Source organism: Diceros bicornis, chromosome 33, assembly GCF_020826845.1.
Source record: "Diceros bicornis minor isolate mBicDic1 chromosome 33, mDicBic1.mat.cur, whole genome shotgun sequence".
Classification (NCBI taxonomy): domain Eukaryota; kingdom Metazoa; phylum Chordata; class Mammalia; order Perissodactyla; family Rhinocerotidae; genus Diceros; species Diceros bicornis.
In genome coordinates this window covers 12,166,603-12,183,813 of record NC_080772.1, presented here as the reverse complement: position 1 = coordinate 12,183,813, position 17,211 = coordinate 12,166,603, and the positions used below count along the sequence as shown (strand labels likewise).

Genomic DNA, 17,211 nt, shown 5'->3' with positions numbered 1-17,211 from the left:
GTCTAGCTACGTATGTTTTAGTTTAGCCGTTATACATGTTTTAGTTTAACCACTGAGATGCAGTCTTTAGATAGGATATGGTAGCTTTCTTAGAATAACAAACCACAGCATATAACTAAGTTAGGACAGGATGAATTCAAAAGTGTTTGGATGAACTGGGGAAAATGATAAATGATGTATTATGATTTTTAAATCCTCATCTGGCCAACTTTGCACTTTATTTCAAACAGCTGTAGACCATTTGGAAGCCATTTTGTAGCTCAACTGAGTACTAATATTTACTGTATGAATCACATATCTTTAAAATATTTGTCTTTCCCTGAGAGAGAGACTGTTTCTTTCCCAAACTTAACTTTGACATAAATCAGACCCATCCTCCTAGGTTAGAAGACTTGATCAGTGCAGTGGGTTATTCATTGCCAAATGCAGCTAGCGACATCTTTGGTTTCTGTGAGTAGAAGACTTTCTCCATCCATGAATAGAGGCTTTGAAACATTTTTGAGGAACTTTTGACTAATGATTTTTAAATATCTATTGAAGTAAGATTTTCCCCATTTACCTGTATGTGAAATTCTTACATATTTTTATCATGCTCTGATACATTTAAGGTTTTTCATCAGACATTTCCATCAAATATAGAATTCAAAAAGCATCCTGTGCAATTTTAGAAAGTAGCAACAGGAAGACATACAGGGCGTATAATATTGGAGCCATTAGGTAGTTCTCAAAGGTGGAGATTCTAAATTACTGTTAGGGAAACCACCTCAGATTTTAGTTCTGATCTGGGCTACTCTCCTTTAAACACAGTTACAGAAATATACCTCCTGAAATTAACGCCCTTTGAATCCTCCCTCAGAACATCTGCAGCTATTCAGGAAAGAGCGGACCCATCAATCCAAGTAATGTGACGTGATGAGTTTACTCTTTTCTAAAGTGGTATTTAGGCACTGGTGTGATGATCCCACGTAGCCAATCATCAATAGCCAATAGGGAGCCATTTGTAGAAAACAGGGCACTCCGAATGCTAGTCAGGTATCTCATAACAACATCGATCCCCGAGTGAAACTAGGGGGCACATATTCAACCTGAAACACATTGAGTTAGCCACCTTTCTCCTGTGGTTGTTAATCAACAAATTTCAGGAAAGTTAACACTTTGTGCAATGTTATACTGGGAGTCCAACAAAGAGATAGACCATAGTAATACTGCTGCTGTTTAGGTAGAAACCAAATACAAGAAAGATGATAGATGCTACAATCAGGCCACCTTATCCGCTGCTACTCAGAAAATGAGGGTTTGGGCAATGCTATGGACCACAATGTGTTATATTTGCTTTTGGAAGTTAAAGGAGTCCCACTTAGCTGCATGGGGGGTCACTTGGAGTAGCATATTAATAAAAATATGATAGAAATGCTTTGAGTGTACAAATGCATGCTACCATCAAAGATATATTTACTAAATATTTGCTTCAAGGTCCTAAATGGGGTTTCTATCTGTATCTGAGAAAAACCCTCTTGAAACAGTTTTAAGGTATTAAAAGTAAGTGTAAACATTGTCAGTTTAAGGTCATTAGTTATAAATTATGTCTTGGAGAAGAGGTTGAAGGAAAAACTATAAACAGACTTCTGTCTCTCAAGAAAGAAAATAAATCAATAAAAAGCAGGAGAGCTCTGTGTTTCTGATTATGGCTGAACCAAAGAATAGAATATACATGGATTATACTATTCAAAGGCAATTGCTGTATGCTAGCATTTTTTTTGTTTGCACTTGCAAATTTCCAAAAAAGAATCTGAATTTGACTTCTAATAATTAGCTCGTTAAATTTGGAATATTCTTGTGCTTGAACCAAAGGATTCGCTGGCTTTTTACTAAAACACTTATTTTAAGTTTCTTTAGTTTCATACTTAGTAAGTATAGTACAATGATTATATGATAATATTGTATGAATTCTTATTTGCCTTATTATAATTGCCTTTTATTATACCAAAATGCTAAATATAAAAGTCTAGGCTGAAGACCTCCCTAAAGGAAGAGAACAATTAGCACATTCATTTCATAGGCTCCTTTATAATTCTGTTGACAAAGTTAGTCATTTGTTTACCTTAAGTAAAATGTTCTGCTTTAATTAAAATATTCATGAGTAAATAATATTTCTTACATCTTGAATTTCACAGTTGGGGACTGGGCTCAGCAAACCACCCTCAGCCTTAGAAACCATAAATTGACCTCTGCTGCCGACTTTGGCAGATATGTGGTCTTTAGACATAATTTATATTTAACTCTGACTAATTCTAAAGCCACTTTTCAACACTGATCTGTGTCTCTTTTTGAGCTCAGCGTCACAAAATATGAGGCAAGCCTCATGCCCTGCTCTAAACTTCAAGATGTGGGACATTTAAAATAGTTGTGTTGATGAAAATACATTTCCATTTACACAGTAAATGATGAAAAATATTTTGTTCTTCAGGGCTGATTTCAAAAAATTGCCAAAACAGACCCTAAAGCCTCGAAAGAATCAACATAATGGTAGCAACAACCATGTGTGTTCACTTTGCTAATCTTTCATTTTCAACTCCAGTGACTCCTTTCTGTCTAACTTAGTGATGTAACCTTTATCATACCAGCAAGTCATTTTTTAGTACTTTTGTTCAGTTTAGGATGATTTTACTTTTGCTTTCAAGATGATTCCCCTGAAAAATGACAAGCTTCTGTAAACTGAGATTCATTTCAGAACATTTTTACCTTTCCACTATGAGGTGTCCACAGATCCATGTCATCCCGTGTTTTCGTTGGAAAGGGCATGACCGGAGCAGGCTGTGCAGGATGGCGTGCCTGCAGTCCTCGGCCGCTTAGGTCCCACTCCACTCCCAATGTGTCTTGGACTGCCATCGCCGATTCCTGAGTCTTTGAAAATAGAACTTCAAGACCCCAAATTTTAAAACAGTGATGAACCTGCAACCTCCATAACCGTTTGAACATAATTTACTTATTGAACATAATTGGTCATATTTGAATTCTGTTCTTGTTTTTCTATTTAGCGTGGAATATATATATCAGGCTTTGAATGCACTATAGAATTATCTACCATTATATAAATATCAATGGCTTCTCTACTCGCATTTGGTCTCCCTGGGAACCTTCATCAACAGTCTCTTTCTAAGCCAAATACCTCCACTCTCAAAGTAACCCAGATAAATCCTTTCATATGCTTTATGTAAAATGGAAAATGTCGCTATTATCTTCCTAAGTAGTCTATTGCTATACTTCTTAAGAATCTGTTTCAGTAAGAAAACACAATCTTTGGGGAGAGAGATGTTATTATATTATATAATTGTGTGTATGCGTGTATCTGTATGTGTATATGTGTGCAATTATCATTCTGCATTGTACTTCTCTGGAAACAAACGCAGATGCACTTTCTAATTTAAGACTCTTTGTTGTTGTCCCAGGTCTATAAAAAGAAAACCGAGGCTGCAAAAAAGGAGTACCTGAAGCAACTAGCGGCATACAGAGCCAGCCTTGTATCCAAGGTAACGTGCAATTGTGTGGTATTGTGACGGCCATCTTACTGCAGACTATGATGGTCATTTAAAAGCATAAAAGATAACTTGAGCGTTTCTGCACAGTCTTCTTTGTTGAAAAAGAAAAAGTAAATCCTAAACAAAGCTAAATGTTATGGAAATATTTGTTCATACCTAAAAGACCAGAGCAGTATCCTCTGGGCCTTTTGTGAAATACTGTCCACCTATGGATTATTGGTTTTGTGGATTAGTCACACCGTGTTCTTAATCCTGAGCCAACTTTCTATTTCTCGTTATCCCACTCTCAAATTGTCTCCTCCCCCACATCCCGTCCCATTGGCCTTTGCCGAGGAGATGCCAACTGTCTTAAATTCTAGCCTCATTACAGCATCATTAGGATGTAAGCCTGCCAAAAAAAAATTGCAGAACTTTATTTGAAAATGAAAACTCCACTTAAAAATATTTTATGCTTTGGAATATCTTAAAACTAGTCCTTTCTGTTATAAATACTTAAGAGTTGACTCTGTTTGGTCTCAAGTTATTAAAGATATATTTCTCTTTATAGATTTCTCAGAGAGGTGACCTCAGAGAGACAGGGCTGAATCTATAAGTACTTGACACTATGTCATCCCAAGTCCAAATCTGGCTGTTACTTGGCTCGGTGTGACTTGGGGCTCTGGACTTTGTTCCATTCACCCAGGAAAAATACTTTCTCTTTTATCCACAAATATCCATTCCCTGTCCTACAACTCGAAGGCAATTGTGTAAATTAGTTTTTTATTTGGGAAAATATATACTGAATATACTGATGCAGAGAAGGAAAGAGTGCAAAATACAAATGCATAAGAAATTTTGATACACTATTGGTCTAATGCAACTGTATGTTCTACTTCTAAAGTATGACGTTGTGGGAAAACTTAATATTTACTATTTAACCTTAAAATTTCTAGCTCTTCTATACTATCTCACTAAGGATCTCACACTTTCTAATTCATCTAACTCCTTTTGAAGCTATTTATAGTTTCTGCTGATACCATCTCACATCTCTGTATATTTATAGAATTCACAGAGTGTGTGTAAAATTATAGCCAAAAAATAAAGTACAAAATATTTGATCTATCCAGCCGTTGGGTTAAATAGTCACAATATTATTCAGATTAATATGCTTAAAATGTAAGGAGACTTTTAAAAAAATGAATTCTCCTTATTTCATCCAAAATAAGTTTCCTTTTGAGCATCTTAAATAGAGTTTTAGTCAGAGCATTTTACGTACAAGAAAATCAATACATAAACTCTCAATCCCAATACAAAGCACTTGGGATAATACTATGCAGATTGCCAGACTGCTCTACTACGGCCTAAGCCTTTATTCTCCAAACAAGTGTCCTCAGGTTTGCTCTTAGCTGCAACTTTTCTTATTGTTCATCCTCCGAGTTGCAGCCCTCAGTATACAGCAATTTGTATAAATGCTGTGACTTGCCATTTCTACATTTAAAAAACCAAGCACTTTTTTTTACAGCTTACTCTGACGTTTTTCTTCTCTTTGGCAGTTGGAATTCTGCTGGAACTGTTGAATGTCTATTTATGTACAACTATCTTAGGTGTATACAAACTGAAGGAAAGTTACAAACACCCTCTCCAGGTTAGAAAAATGGCCCTCTGAGGTTACATGTGAGTGAATATTTGCAGTATAACCTTGCAGGCACGTGCAGGAAATTTACCAGCCTACCATCCCGTTGCACATGGAAATATATGTAAAAATCCATTTCTTTTCCATTTTAAATTATGACAAGGAAAATCATAGCCATTCATATTTACACATACTTTTTTTATGTTATCATTTTTTTAGTATGTTATAAATTATTTCCTCATTCTGAAAGACCTAAAAGTACATTCATAAAATGCTACATGTTAATAATAGTTATAATTCCAGGTAACCACAGTGCACCAGCCAAGCTCTGTTTTTTCCCTTTCACTCATTCATGTATCCATTTGGCAAATTTCCCTGGGCATGTGGTCTGTACCAAGCATTGTGCTGGGCTGGGAGGACACAGTGGAGAACAGGTGGAGGCGTTCCCTGTGCCTAAGGAGGTTTCCCTTTTGTCCAGGAGACCAGTAGTGAAAACGTAAACTAATAAATAACCAAGATCTTTGAGAATCTAAGCATTCTGAAGGAAATAAAGCAAGAGATCTGATAGACTGGTCCTCAAAGTCCTCTTTGACGAGATGACATTGGAGCTGAGAGCCAAAGGAAGATAAGGCGCTTGCAGGACACAGAGGACAGAGCTGACCGGGCAGCACAGCAGCAAGTGCAAAGACTTGGGGGACAAATATGTCTCCCTGAATTGAGAGGAGGTCATGTGGCTGGAGCTGAGTGAATGGAGGGAGCGTGGTTTGAGACGAAGCTGGGAAGATGGGCATGGACCAAATCATGAAGGCCTTGCAGGACACTGGAAGGAGCTGGGTTTTATCATCAGTACAAAGGGAAGCCATTGGATGGATTTCAGTAGGGGATGGCATGATCAGATTTCTATTTTTAAAAGATCACGTTATGTGAATGAGTTCCCTCAGTCCCCACACCTTATCCCTCAAAGTAGACTTGATTATCAACATTTCACTAAAGAGGAAAAATATCACATAGCTAACAAATACCCAAGCTCAGAGGTGACCTACACCACCCTTGATCCTTGTGCTGGGCCAGGCTACTTATGGGTCCTAACTGTACAAGACATGCTTCCTTATAACACCTCCCACCTCACAAGTCATGGCAGAGTATTCACATTCTCTCTTCTAAGGTCACTTTTGTCAATGAGATACTATATTAGCCAGAGTGCCATGTTGGTTTTCCTAAGTTCTTGATGGCAACTGTGATTTCCTCCTCCAGAGCTACATATTTTGGTAGCTATTTTCTATGCAGTGCGTGCATTTCACCAAATGAGGCTTTGCATCCTTAGGCCAATAGCCCTTCCCCTCAGTAATTTGCGGCTATGTCAAGTCTGCTCCTTCTCGCTCCTTCCACTCAGGCCAGACTGTGCACCTGTTCCATGTCAGGCACAGGGCTGAGTGCTGAGAGCACAAAGACGAATACAAATGATCAAAGCAAAATGTTTGGTGATACTTGAAAGGCTTGAAACTATACTCTAAAATTAGCTGCTTCTTACGGAACATAATCAAAAATAGAAACAGCCAGTGAACGCTGGCTCCACCTATGAAACCGAGTCACAGGATTAACTATGCTCCTTGTCTTTCAATGATTCCGTTTTAGCTTAAATGTACTGCAGACCATCTAATCCAGCATATTCATTAACATGACTCCAGATCTCAATAAAATTGAAATCTACCAAAAATAAAAAAGCTCAGTGATAGTAAATGAATATTCTAACCTTCAGACTTCAGTTGAACAATGCTGACCCTTTCTCAGCAGTAGCAGAGCAAGGACTCAGACTCTTTGCTCTCTTGTTCCAAAGCTTACAGGCTTTTCTCTACCCTGAGTGATTGTCAAACATTCATATCTCTAGAACTATGACCTCTTGTTATCCACCCAATAAAATTCTGTGCTAACCCTAACATATTAGACAGCTAAGAGTAAGGCTGCCCGGGCTTAAATGAGGCTGGGGGGTAGGAGGCTACCTGCTCTCACCCACCCACCCTCCACCACCAGAGGCTGGCCCAAGACTCTCGGAGGAATCTCGGGCCTGCAGAATGTTTGGAAAGCACTGCTCTGTGCCATGCCATTCCAGCCATGCAGGTGCTTCACCTGGTCACGTGGAGCCAGTGACAGACCACTCTGCTGTACAGACACATCAGAATCGAAGGCCCGATGAAGAGGAGCATAGAGTGTTGCAAACACAGCACTGGTCGGACCCTGGAATAATTTATTCAGTTTTAGCCTGTAAAATTTAAAGGGGGAGTTGGAGAGATTTCAGAGGAAAAAGTCGTAAAAGGTGAAGGGCAGAAGATAGTAGCAGAGAAGAGAGAATTTGAAATTGCTGAGCCTGAAAAACAAAGACTTAGGCACGTTGAAGCCCATGACGGGCATTAGACCCAGGGCAGTGATGACTTGCGCTCCATTTTCTCCGACTCTAGAATGAGAAAAGAGATGCTATTTCAAACTAGAGGAATTTAATCTGAACGGGGCACATCACTAAACTCTCGAATTGTTTGGGTAAACAATTTCTTTCCATAGAGAAATTTGAAAGCAGGAAGCGAAGGTTTATAAATACGGTTATAAATACGATTAGAGAAGATCTTGAAGGTATCTTCAACCTCATTGCTTCCACAGGTCATCAAGGGAGACATGTTAGAGGACCTCTAAAAAGCCACAAGATTACAGAGAGAGAGTCCTGCGAGGCAGAAAAATCCACTGGGGGCAGGTGGGGACAGGTGGATCTGAGTTCAAATTCCAGGTTTCTCACTTCCTCACTGCTTCTCTTCATGCAAGTTATTCAACTATTCAGTCTCACTTTACACATGTGTTAAGTAGAGACGATAATAGGAGCTACATCATAGAGTTTCCATAAGGATAAAACAAGAAACTCTGTATAAACTGCATGATTCAGGATTTCGAACACAGGAAGCACTTAATAAATACCAGCAATTATTATTATTATGAATTTTATTTTTAATGTTATTGATAGGTGTGCAAAGGACTAGGAAGTTTGTGTATGATTGAAAATTTAGCTGGATCGTATTTTCAATTGTCCACAAAGCTGCTTTGATATAAAGAAATTTTAAAAGTGACATTAAAATAAGAAAAATTTGCTTCATGGATACATCCTTTTATCAAGATAAAAAATGACCCAGTCATTTAAAAAAATCAGGTACACAGTTTCCTTAATTGAAATAGTCTTTATGAGCCTTTAGTCAGGGGGGACTAAGAATAGTCCAAGAGCCAAGAATATATGCTATTATGAAGGCTAGGCTTCTTGACTTGGGCAGTTTTACACACTATTTAAGGTCATTTTGGGTTGGGCTATTAAGTAAAGCTTAAGGAAATATACTTTTTCCATAGACTCAGGAATTCCTAGACATGAGTCTAAATTATTACGTTGAAAACAATGTGTAACTTGAAAGCAATTGGAACTAGTTTCATTTTCCCGCATAGACCTGAATTGATATTCCCAAAATGAATGTTGCATTCAAAGTCGTCACCTTGGGAGGCTACAAACTTACTTTATTATTGCTCCCAGAGTTCAAAAGATTTTTGAAACTCCTCTTTTAGAACTGCAGTCAGGAAAAGTTTATGAGCCACATCAGAAAATCGATCTTGTTACATTGTTTTCACACCTCATTCTTTTCCCCAAACATCACCCAGATATAACCCACAGACTTGGCTGCAAGTGACTATTAGCCGTTTCTAAAAATCAAATTCACCATCAAAAGACAAAGAGTTGTCTGAGGATATGTAAAACAGTGTCCCACAGGCTCTGAAGAGAATTCCAGTAGGGAAGTTCCCAAATATTCTAAGTAAAAGCAGCATTATTGAAATAAGCATACAGCCTCTCAAAAGTGCCAACCTGGAAGGAGACAGCAGTTGGATGAATTTATTCTGGTATGTTAAATAAAAGTAATTAGATTCATGATTTTAAGGTCGCACATCAAGTATGAGATTTTGTCTCTCCCTTGAGCTGGGGTGCCAAAACTTATAGAAGACAATGGAAGCTTTTTTTTTTTAATGTACAGTATAGGACAATATTGAATTAAATTACAAAAGTTCTCTCTTGCCACGACTAGTAGTAAAGAAATACAATTCTCAGTTCAATTAAAGGATAATAAATTGGAAACAAAAGAAATGGTTTCTTTTCAGGATGAAGTAACTTATAGAATTCATGTCATGGAGAGCTATTGAGACAAATACTGAGTCTGAATTTGAAAATAAGATGGATCATTTTATGACTGTTAACATAAAATTTGCAGCTCTGTAAGCCCAGATTGTGATTTCAAGATAATAAAATCTCATGCTTCAGGGTGTGAGTTAATCACTTGCAAGGACCAGGGAAGATTTTCCTTCTTGAAGTAACAATGCACAATTGACTAGGTGCCATAAATTTTGTTTAATTTCCAAGGCATCAAGTATTGGTCAGTGCTGAAAACAAAAATCAGATTAGATGGACTATTAATCTGATTTGGTTCAACAACTCCTATATTGTTGCTTCCACTGAGTTTTATGTCTTATGTTTATACTTTGCTATTTTAACTAACAATTGCTTTGTCAATCTTTCGTTTTTATAGCATTTACCATTCCCAGAATGGGGGCATTTATATGCTATGCAGTATTATCTTCATTATACAAAGTAAATGGGATTGAAACTGTCTCAGATAATCAACAACTTGGTTAATAAGAAGTATCTTAAGGTTTATAGAGTTGTATCCTTTGTGGAAGACACACCCATTTTGCTTATAGAAAGCATCTTTCAGAATCAGTGGTCCAAAAGTAAATAGGAAATAGAACTTACTCAGAAACTAATAGCAAGAACACATTCATCACATGAAAATGTCAGGCTCGAGGGTTGATTTTCGGTTGTGTATACACTGGTAAAATCACACTTATCAGGTGACCAACAGAAAACACACCACTAAATAAAAGTGGATAATGTGTTTGAAAATAGAAACAAACAAATTATTTAGTCTGTATGAGAAAATAGTTCCAATTTCTGGATGGGAGGTATAGAGATCTCTATATACAATATAATTATTTGCAAAATCATAGCCTTACTTTCATAGTTTAATTGGAAGAAAATGACAGTGAGAGTATATTAAATTTATGATTTCTTCATATTCCCATTTAATCAGATTATGAATTCATGGCACTTTGCAATGGAAAATGAACTTATTCTACCTATCTTCCAAAATAATAAAATAGCTCTGTAATTAATAGATGGTCTGATGTGTTAGTCTGATTAAGAATTATTCAGAAGTGAAGCCAGAAGCATGTTTTTTTCCCTGTCTAAATGAGAGGACCTTTACGTAAGATACACATTCTCAAAATATGGGTGAAACGCAATAAGCTTCCCTGCTGCCTGCCATCCAACCGAGATCCAGTGGGGAATAAAGGGCCAGGCACCTAACCACAGGACAGAGCTGAGGGTTATAATTTCTCATCACTTCGCACGTTGAGAGCAAAGAAGAGAGTGGAGAAGATCAATCGGATATTTTGTAGGTTTTCAAAGATTTCAGATCTTTCCTCACTCTTTGGGAAGAGGAATGGCATGTCTTGTCAGGAGTCTCAGCAAAGGCAAGAGTGACTTTGTGGAGTATTGCTCAAGAATAGTCATTCAGTCATTCAGCAAACATGTTTGTGTTCTGTAGGTACTTTGCACTGGGCCAGGTGCATGGGACACAGAAATTCAAGTCCCTACCATAAAAAAGTTCCTTTCCCTGATAACGCAGGACATCATTGTGAAGAGAGAATACAGGAGAAGAGCCCTATTGGAGTGCCTACCATATGTAGGCACAAGCTAGACCCGTTATTTATCTTATCACATTCAACTATTTAGAAAATAAGGAGAAAACACGCAACTTCCCGAAAGTCTTCCTCCCTCTATGTTAAAACATAGAAGTGTTGTCCAAATCATTATTTTGGGAAATCTATTTAATTTGTTTGCCTCTAGCCCTTCTAGTGATTAAAAGTTACTACTATTTCAAAATAGGTTTGGCGTTACTGATCTTTACACGTTTTAGTATGGAGAAGACAAATACAAACAAATGGCTGGAGAGACAAACTGAAATTCCGTGTTTAATTACTGTGAGAAAAGACACTCTTGACAAGGTTGTCAATAAAGTATCTCAAATTCGGTTGCAATCTATTTCTATGTGTCTCCGTGTCTACATCTCGATCTCTGCATCTGTCAGTCATCTATCTGTCTATATGGTGGACCATATGCTGTTATTTAAAAAGTGGGATTCAGGAGAATTTAGTTCATTGTTTATTTTTAATTCAACATTGAGAAAAACCATTAACATGTCCACACCTTAGCTCTTCCAGACTGTAATTGAGAAGCTACCAACTTGCTAATTCCTTCAGGACATTGTGTCACTCACTGTCCCTAGCCTAGAATATGAAATTCACTGTGCAGATAGTACTCCAGGAAACATGAAACAGTGGATTATTTTAATATTACATCTAGCTGTATATAATTTAAATATGCATTTTGAGGCAATAAAAATTAGTTTATCTGAGGCAAGAAATAGGACTATTTAAATTGAACTGTATGTTCCATTTGCCATTTTAAATATGTATGTGTAATTTATTAGTTCTTCTGAACCAGTGTTTTCTGTTGAAGACTAATCCACAAAATGACCCATTGAGGAGATTTCTGTGGCTCTCACTTGAGATTCACAGCATGTATTAGCAGACTGAAGGCCCTGGGAACTCCCGCTGTGAAGGCACCTACTTACCCTTATGTAGCCCAGTGCTGTTCCCCCACATAAGTTATCACGGAACCTTGTTTTTTTTTAAGACATTTGTTTTTCCATAAACTCCCTCTAATACAATTTGGAAACTGTGTGTGTCAGGGGCGAAGCAGGTGTTATTTCTGGAACTGCTTGCCAGGACTGGCTACCGGCCCGTGAAGCCAGCCCTGCTACTTGCTAAGTGCCTGTACTCACTAGGATTAGTCATTTCTGTTCTAAGTGTAGCATAAGTGTGTATGTTTAATTTAAAGAAATATATTCATTTAACTACATTGTTGTAACTCCTAGGATGATTGTATGATTGTGTCTGAACAACAGGTCATATGTACCTGTATGCATTGTGTTTACACACACACATGCACATACAAGTTCAGGCTACATAACTACTGTGCTATATATACCATATCATTAGCTAAAGAGGTGATTATTGGCTACAGAAATAAAAAACGAAAACATTTTACAGCTGCGTATATTTCATGGTTTTGATAGCATGGAAAATGTGACTGATTTTTCTTCTATTTAAATGAAAAACATCTATAAAGCAAAAAAATAGATGCACTAAGATGTGGTAATTTTTATAGCTCTCTGGTCGTTGTGTAATCATTTTTTTCCTGTATGCAGTTGACAGAGTGTGTGACTAAATATGAAGTCAGCCTTCTTGCAATGGGCTACAGAAGAGGGAATGCAAACACTTTCCCGGATGGCTTAAACACACAGACACACAATAAACACATAATCTTCTTGGCATATATGGAATGATTTTTGAGGCATATCACTGCAGTACATGTTATTCGGATATAGAACTAGTCACTGTTTACACAGACTGAATTAACCCATTTGACCTTTTCCTTGAATTGTTCACCTCTCTGCACATCAACAAGGAGAACTTTTAAATAGAAGCAAGAAAAATCTACTTCAGTTTTTTTTTTTTTTTTAATTGAAAGCACCTTTTAGGTACTATGTTTAACAAAGCTTCTTTGGTCTAAAGCCTCCTCTTGAAAATTTTTGTGAACAATTTTTGACATTTTTGATATTACTTCAGAAGACAGGGAGTCTGAATGTCTGTTCTTATTTCAGAAGGCTGCATCGACAATGACACAGAGAAAAATATAGAAGGAGGATTTTGGGAGGGGCTTGAATTCTTTGGGCATGCCTTACTATATACTCTGCATGGAGTATTCAGAGTCTCACAGGACCCCAGATTTCCACGGTTTGGCATATTTTTACGTGTCAGTTGTGTCCTTCCTACAGAGAGAGTATGTGGGGCCAGTAGTCCGTTCACCCCAGCCTGCCCTCTCGAGTCAGCACACGTGCAGCGTCATTCTTACCGTGGTTTTCATTTAATTTTCCTACATTATTGGGAAAAAATGAGTTGTGTTGCTAGCAGTGTTGCAGGCTGCCTTGTGAAATGAAGTTCCCATGTTGACTTCACATCGTCACGCATGATGAGCCAGTTTCCCCCACGTGCCTGTCAGTCGATGGTGCTGCATAGGCAGGAGGGCCTCACAAAAACCCTGCAGTGCTGAGAGGAACAAGAAATTTGTTTTGACTTATAAACTGAATAAGCATGACATCAAGGTCGCAGAATAAGGGTATATATGCATCTTCAAGACCTGGTTTTGACAAAATGACTTTTTTGTCCAGAAGGACATTTTGGCATTTTCTTTCTCCAGCTGGTTTCACCTTTCACCATTTGTTTTATCAGCCTCTTCCTTTTAGCAAAAGTAGGAGGTAGGTTCATGCCCAAGAAGAAATGCCTCAGGGTTAATTCTTGATTCTTTTAGGCTTCCACTGATCTGTCTAGTTTTTAAGTCAATTAAAAGATTATTAGAAAATGGCCATATGAAGGTATGAAAAAATTAGGACAAAATTATATTAATTTATGATGGAGTCTAAAATTTCTAAGAGAGATTATTTTTATCCAGTTCATTATGGGGACAATTCATCACTAACTTCTTTAAAAAATCAAGATGAGTTCTTTGGTTACTTTGAAGATATATTAATGTGGTTTTATGACTTCAGAAGGGTATTTTAGAACTCTTTTCTTCCATATCCATTTCCATCCACCAGCTTTGTTTTCTTTGTATAAATATCTAGGCCAAGGCTCTTTCAGAATATAAAAAGGAAAAATAAAAACTAAACACATAATCAATAGAAGAGCTGAATTACTTTAAAAGCGAGCTACACTTGTATTTCCTGTTAGACAATGATAGCATCCGTTCCACCCCTCATCTTTTTATCTTTGTTTGGATGATGAGAAAAGTCACCAGGTTAGAGCTTAGCATTTAGGCAAAGGAAAGAAAAATGTCCCTGTAGATTGTTTTAGATTTCATGAAAGAAATAGAATAAGCTCAGTCTTGCATAAGTCACGTTACAAATAATGGTGGAGGAGTTCTTAGATAAGAGAGTCAAGAATAATACTGGATCTTGATTCACGTGAAAGTTCATGAGTAAAGTCACAGAGCGTCTTGCTAATAGAAATCAACACCACATGGGTCAGTCTCTTAACTCTGCTTTTGTTTGTTTCCTCAACAGAGCTACAGTGAACCTGTTGATGTTAAGACATCTCAACCTCCTCAGCTGATCAGCTCAAAGCCGTCAGTGTTCCATGGGCCCAGTCAGGCCCACTCAGCTCTGTACCTGAGTTCCCACTATCACCAACAACCAGGAATGAATCCTCACCTAACCGCCATGCATCCCAGCCTCCCCAGGAGCATAGCCCCCAAGCCCAATAACCAAATGCCAGTGACTGTCTCTATAGCAAACATGGCCGTGTCCCCCCCACCTCCCCTCCAGATCAGTCCACCTCTTCACCAGCATCTCAACATGCAGCAGCATCAGCCACTCAGCATGCAGCAGCCCCTTGGGAACCAGCTGCCCATGCAGGTCCAGTCTGCCTTACATTCACCCACCATGCAGCAGGTAGGTACCCACACTCTGCACACCTCTTCAGAAGTGCTGGGGGGTCTGTCCATCCAGCAAAGGAGGGGGGTATGTGTTTTCCATTCTTCTATTTAAATAGAGAGAATGGAAGATATTCAACAAATATCCGCTTTCTGAAAAATATAATTTACAGGTGGTGAGTTGAGCAGCATTATATGATCAAACAATTGATAGCTGCTGCTTTCCATAATCACTGGTTTCTTTGCCATGATAATCCATTTTGCTTCACCTCTTAATCACCCTTCTTGTTTTCTGCTTCTTGAGTAAAGTACATTTGTTATTTTGAGATGCTAACTACTGCTAAATATCTCTTTGAGATGGAGAATTCTATATCTTTTAAAAAAAATATTGTTTGGAAATGAGAAAATCTTGATTGGTATGCCTGTTGAGTCCAACAAATCCTGTAAAATGAAATCAGGCCCACTATTTCTGGTCAGAAATATCAAATTGGTACAACCTTAAAAGTCCTAAGAAATGAAAATTTTAACCAGTTTCATTTTAAAATGGATATCTGGCTACTGCAGAAATTGGAAAACGCAGGAGGTTGGAAGCCGCCTTGCCCACTCTCCAATTATTGAAACCATTTGTGTGCAATTTTCACTTGAGTTTTCTTTGAAATCAAATTTTCCTTTTGGGTTTTGGTGTTATTTTCAAGTTTGAAAATGAGGAACAAATGGTATAAACTAAACTGAGCATAACGCATTCAAAAATCCCAAAAACTTGTTTTAAAAAATAGGTCAAGGTAAGAACTACAAATCACATCAAATTCATCTATCACTTTTATAATCCAGTTATTATCCCCAGAGCTATAATTAAATATGCAGACATACCGTTCGTATAGAATTGACATTTAGCCCTCTGTGGAATTTGAGTCTATAGTTGGACTGGTTCAGGGCGTGGAGGGGAGGCAGAAAGAGAAATAAAATATACATGGTCCCAAATTCATTTTTATTATTATAATTATAGACAGGATTTCTGAGAGCTGACAGTAGCAAATCTTAATACATTACTTTACCTCACCTTTAATTTTAGATAATTCGTAGTGTGGGTCCTGGCATTATCTTCATTTTCAGGTGAGAAAACTCAGGCTTGTCCGAGTGAAGTAATGTGCTCACAAGGTCAGCTCTGGAATTCAAACCCACATCTGTTCAGAAATCAGAGTCTGGGGGCCAGCCCGGTGGTGTAGCAGTTAAGTGTGCGCACTCCATTGCAGCGGCCCAGGGTTCGCAGGTTCAGATCCTGGGCACGCACCAACGCACCGCTTGTCAAGCCATCCTGTGGCGGTCTCCCATATACAGTAGAGGAAGACGGGCATGGATGTTAGCCCAGGGCCAATCTTCCTCAGCGAAAAGAGGAGGATTGGCATCGGATGTTAGCTCAGGGCTAATCTTCCTCACAAAAAAAAAAAAGAGAAAAAAGAGAAATCAGAGCCTGAATTCTTAAATGCTAGGCCTGCTGCCTCTCACTCTTAATCACTCTTGTAGATTATTACCAGTTTCATCTTAGAAAACCTGTCTCTCCTAAGAATTTGGAGGGTCTTTAAATCCAAATTAGTTAGTTCTAAGGTTAAAATGGCTATGGAGAGCGAAAAGACTCATCTCCTTACTGAAGTCTTCCTTGGTCCCTAAGCCAAGGATATTGATAGAGCTCTGATGACTGGCTTACCTATGTTCAACAAACTAGCTGTTGACTCACTAGGGAAGAAGACTACGGAAAAGCTGACTTCCACCACCTTGCCTTGTCTGCAGCGGCATTTGTGACCAGCGAGTGATATTCATAGGGTCAGATTTCCACTCTTTCCATCAGACATCACTCACAATCAAAGGGACACTCTTGGATGTCGTTGCATTTTAATGAACCAATAGTGTTTGCGGAAGGAATGAAGAGTTGGAGGGGCACAACCTTGTGTGGGTTGACTCCTGCCTATGGGAGCCGCCCGGCTGAGGGCCTGTATTTTGCTCATGGTGCTGTAGCGAGGGGATGTGTCTTCTCGGAGGAAAGAATATGGAAGACACAGTCCCCTCACCAGGTTGAGGGCTAGAGCTCTGTCCAGAGAGGACACCTTTTTTCTAATTTATCCACTCAGAGATGGTTCCTTTTTCTATTTATACGATGAGCTGGCTGTGACTCTGAGTAGTTTTCAAACATTTCAGAATTACGTAAGGCCACATGTGAAAACTCAAGAGATTTGTCTTTCCGTACAGAATCTGAACTGAATAGCAAGAAATAGAACAGATTACATTGGACAAGTTATTCATCATTCTTTAAGTCAGTTCTATTAGTGTATCTCAAAAAGTGTTCTTACCTAGATGGTAGGACCTGATTTCGATTTACA

The 17,211-nt window shown here is 38.2% G+C and overlaps 1 protein-coding gene across 2 annotated transcripts in view; it reads left to right on the top strand.

Annotated features, from left to right (window-relative positions):
* Nucleotides 1–17,211, top strand: part of TOX (thymocyte selection associated high mobility group box) — a 294,622-nt gene that overhangs the window by 270,535 nt on the left and 6,876 nt on the right. For both annotated transcript variants that reach the window (XM_058528751.1, XM_058528752.1), the window contains exons 6-7: nucleotides 3,450–3,530; nucleotides 14,469–14,855. In XM_058528751.1, the coding sequence (XP_058384734.1) occupies nucleotides 3,450–3,530; nucleotides 14,469–14,855 (468 nt within the window). The remainder of the gene's footprint in view (nucleotides 1–3,449; nucleotides 3,531–14,468; nucleotides 14,856–17,211) is intronic.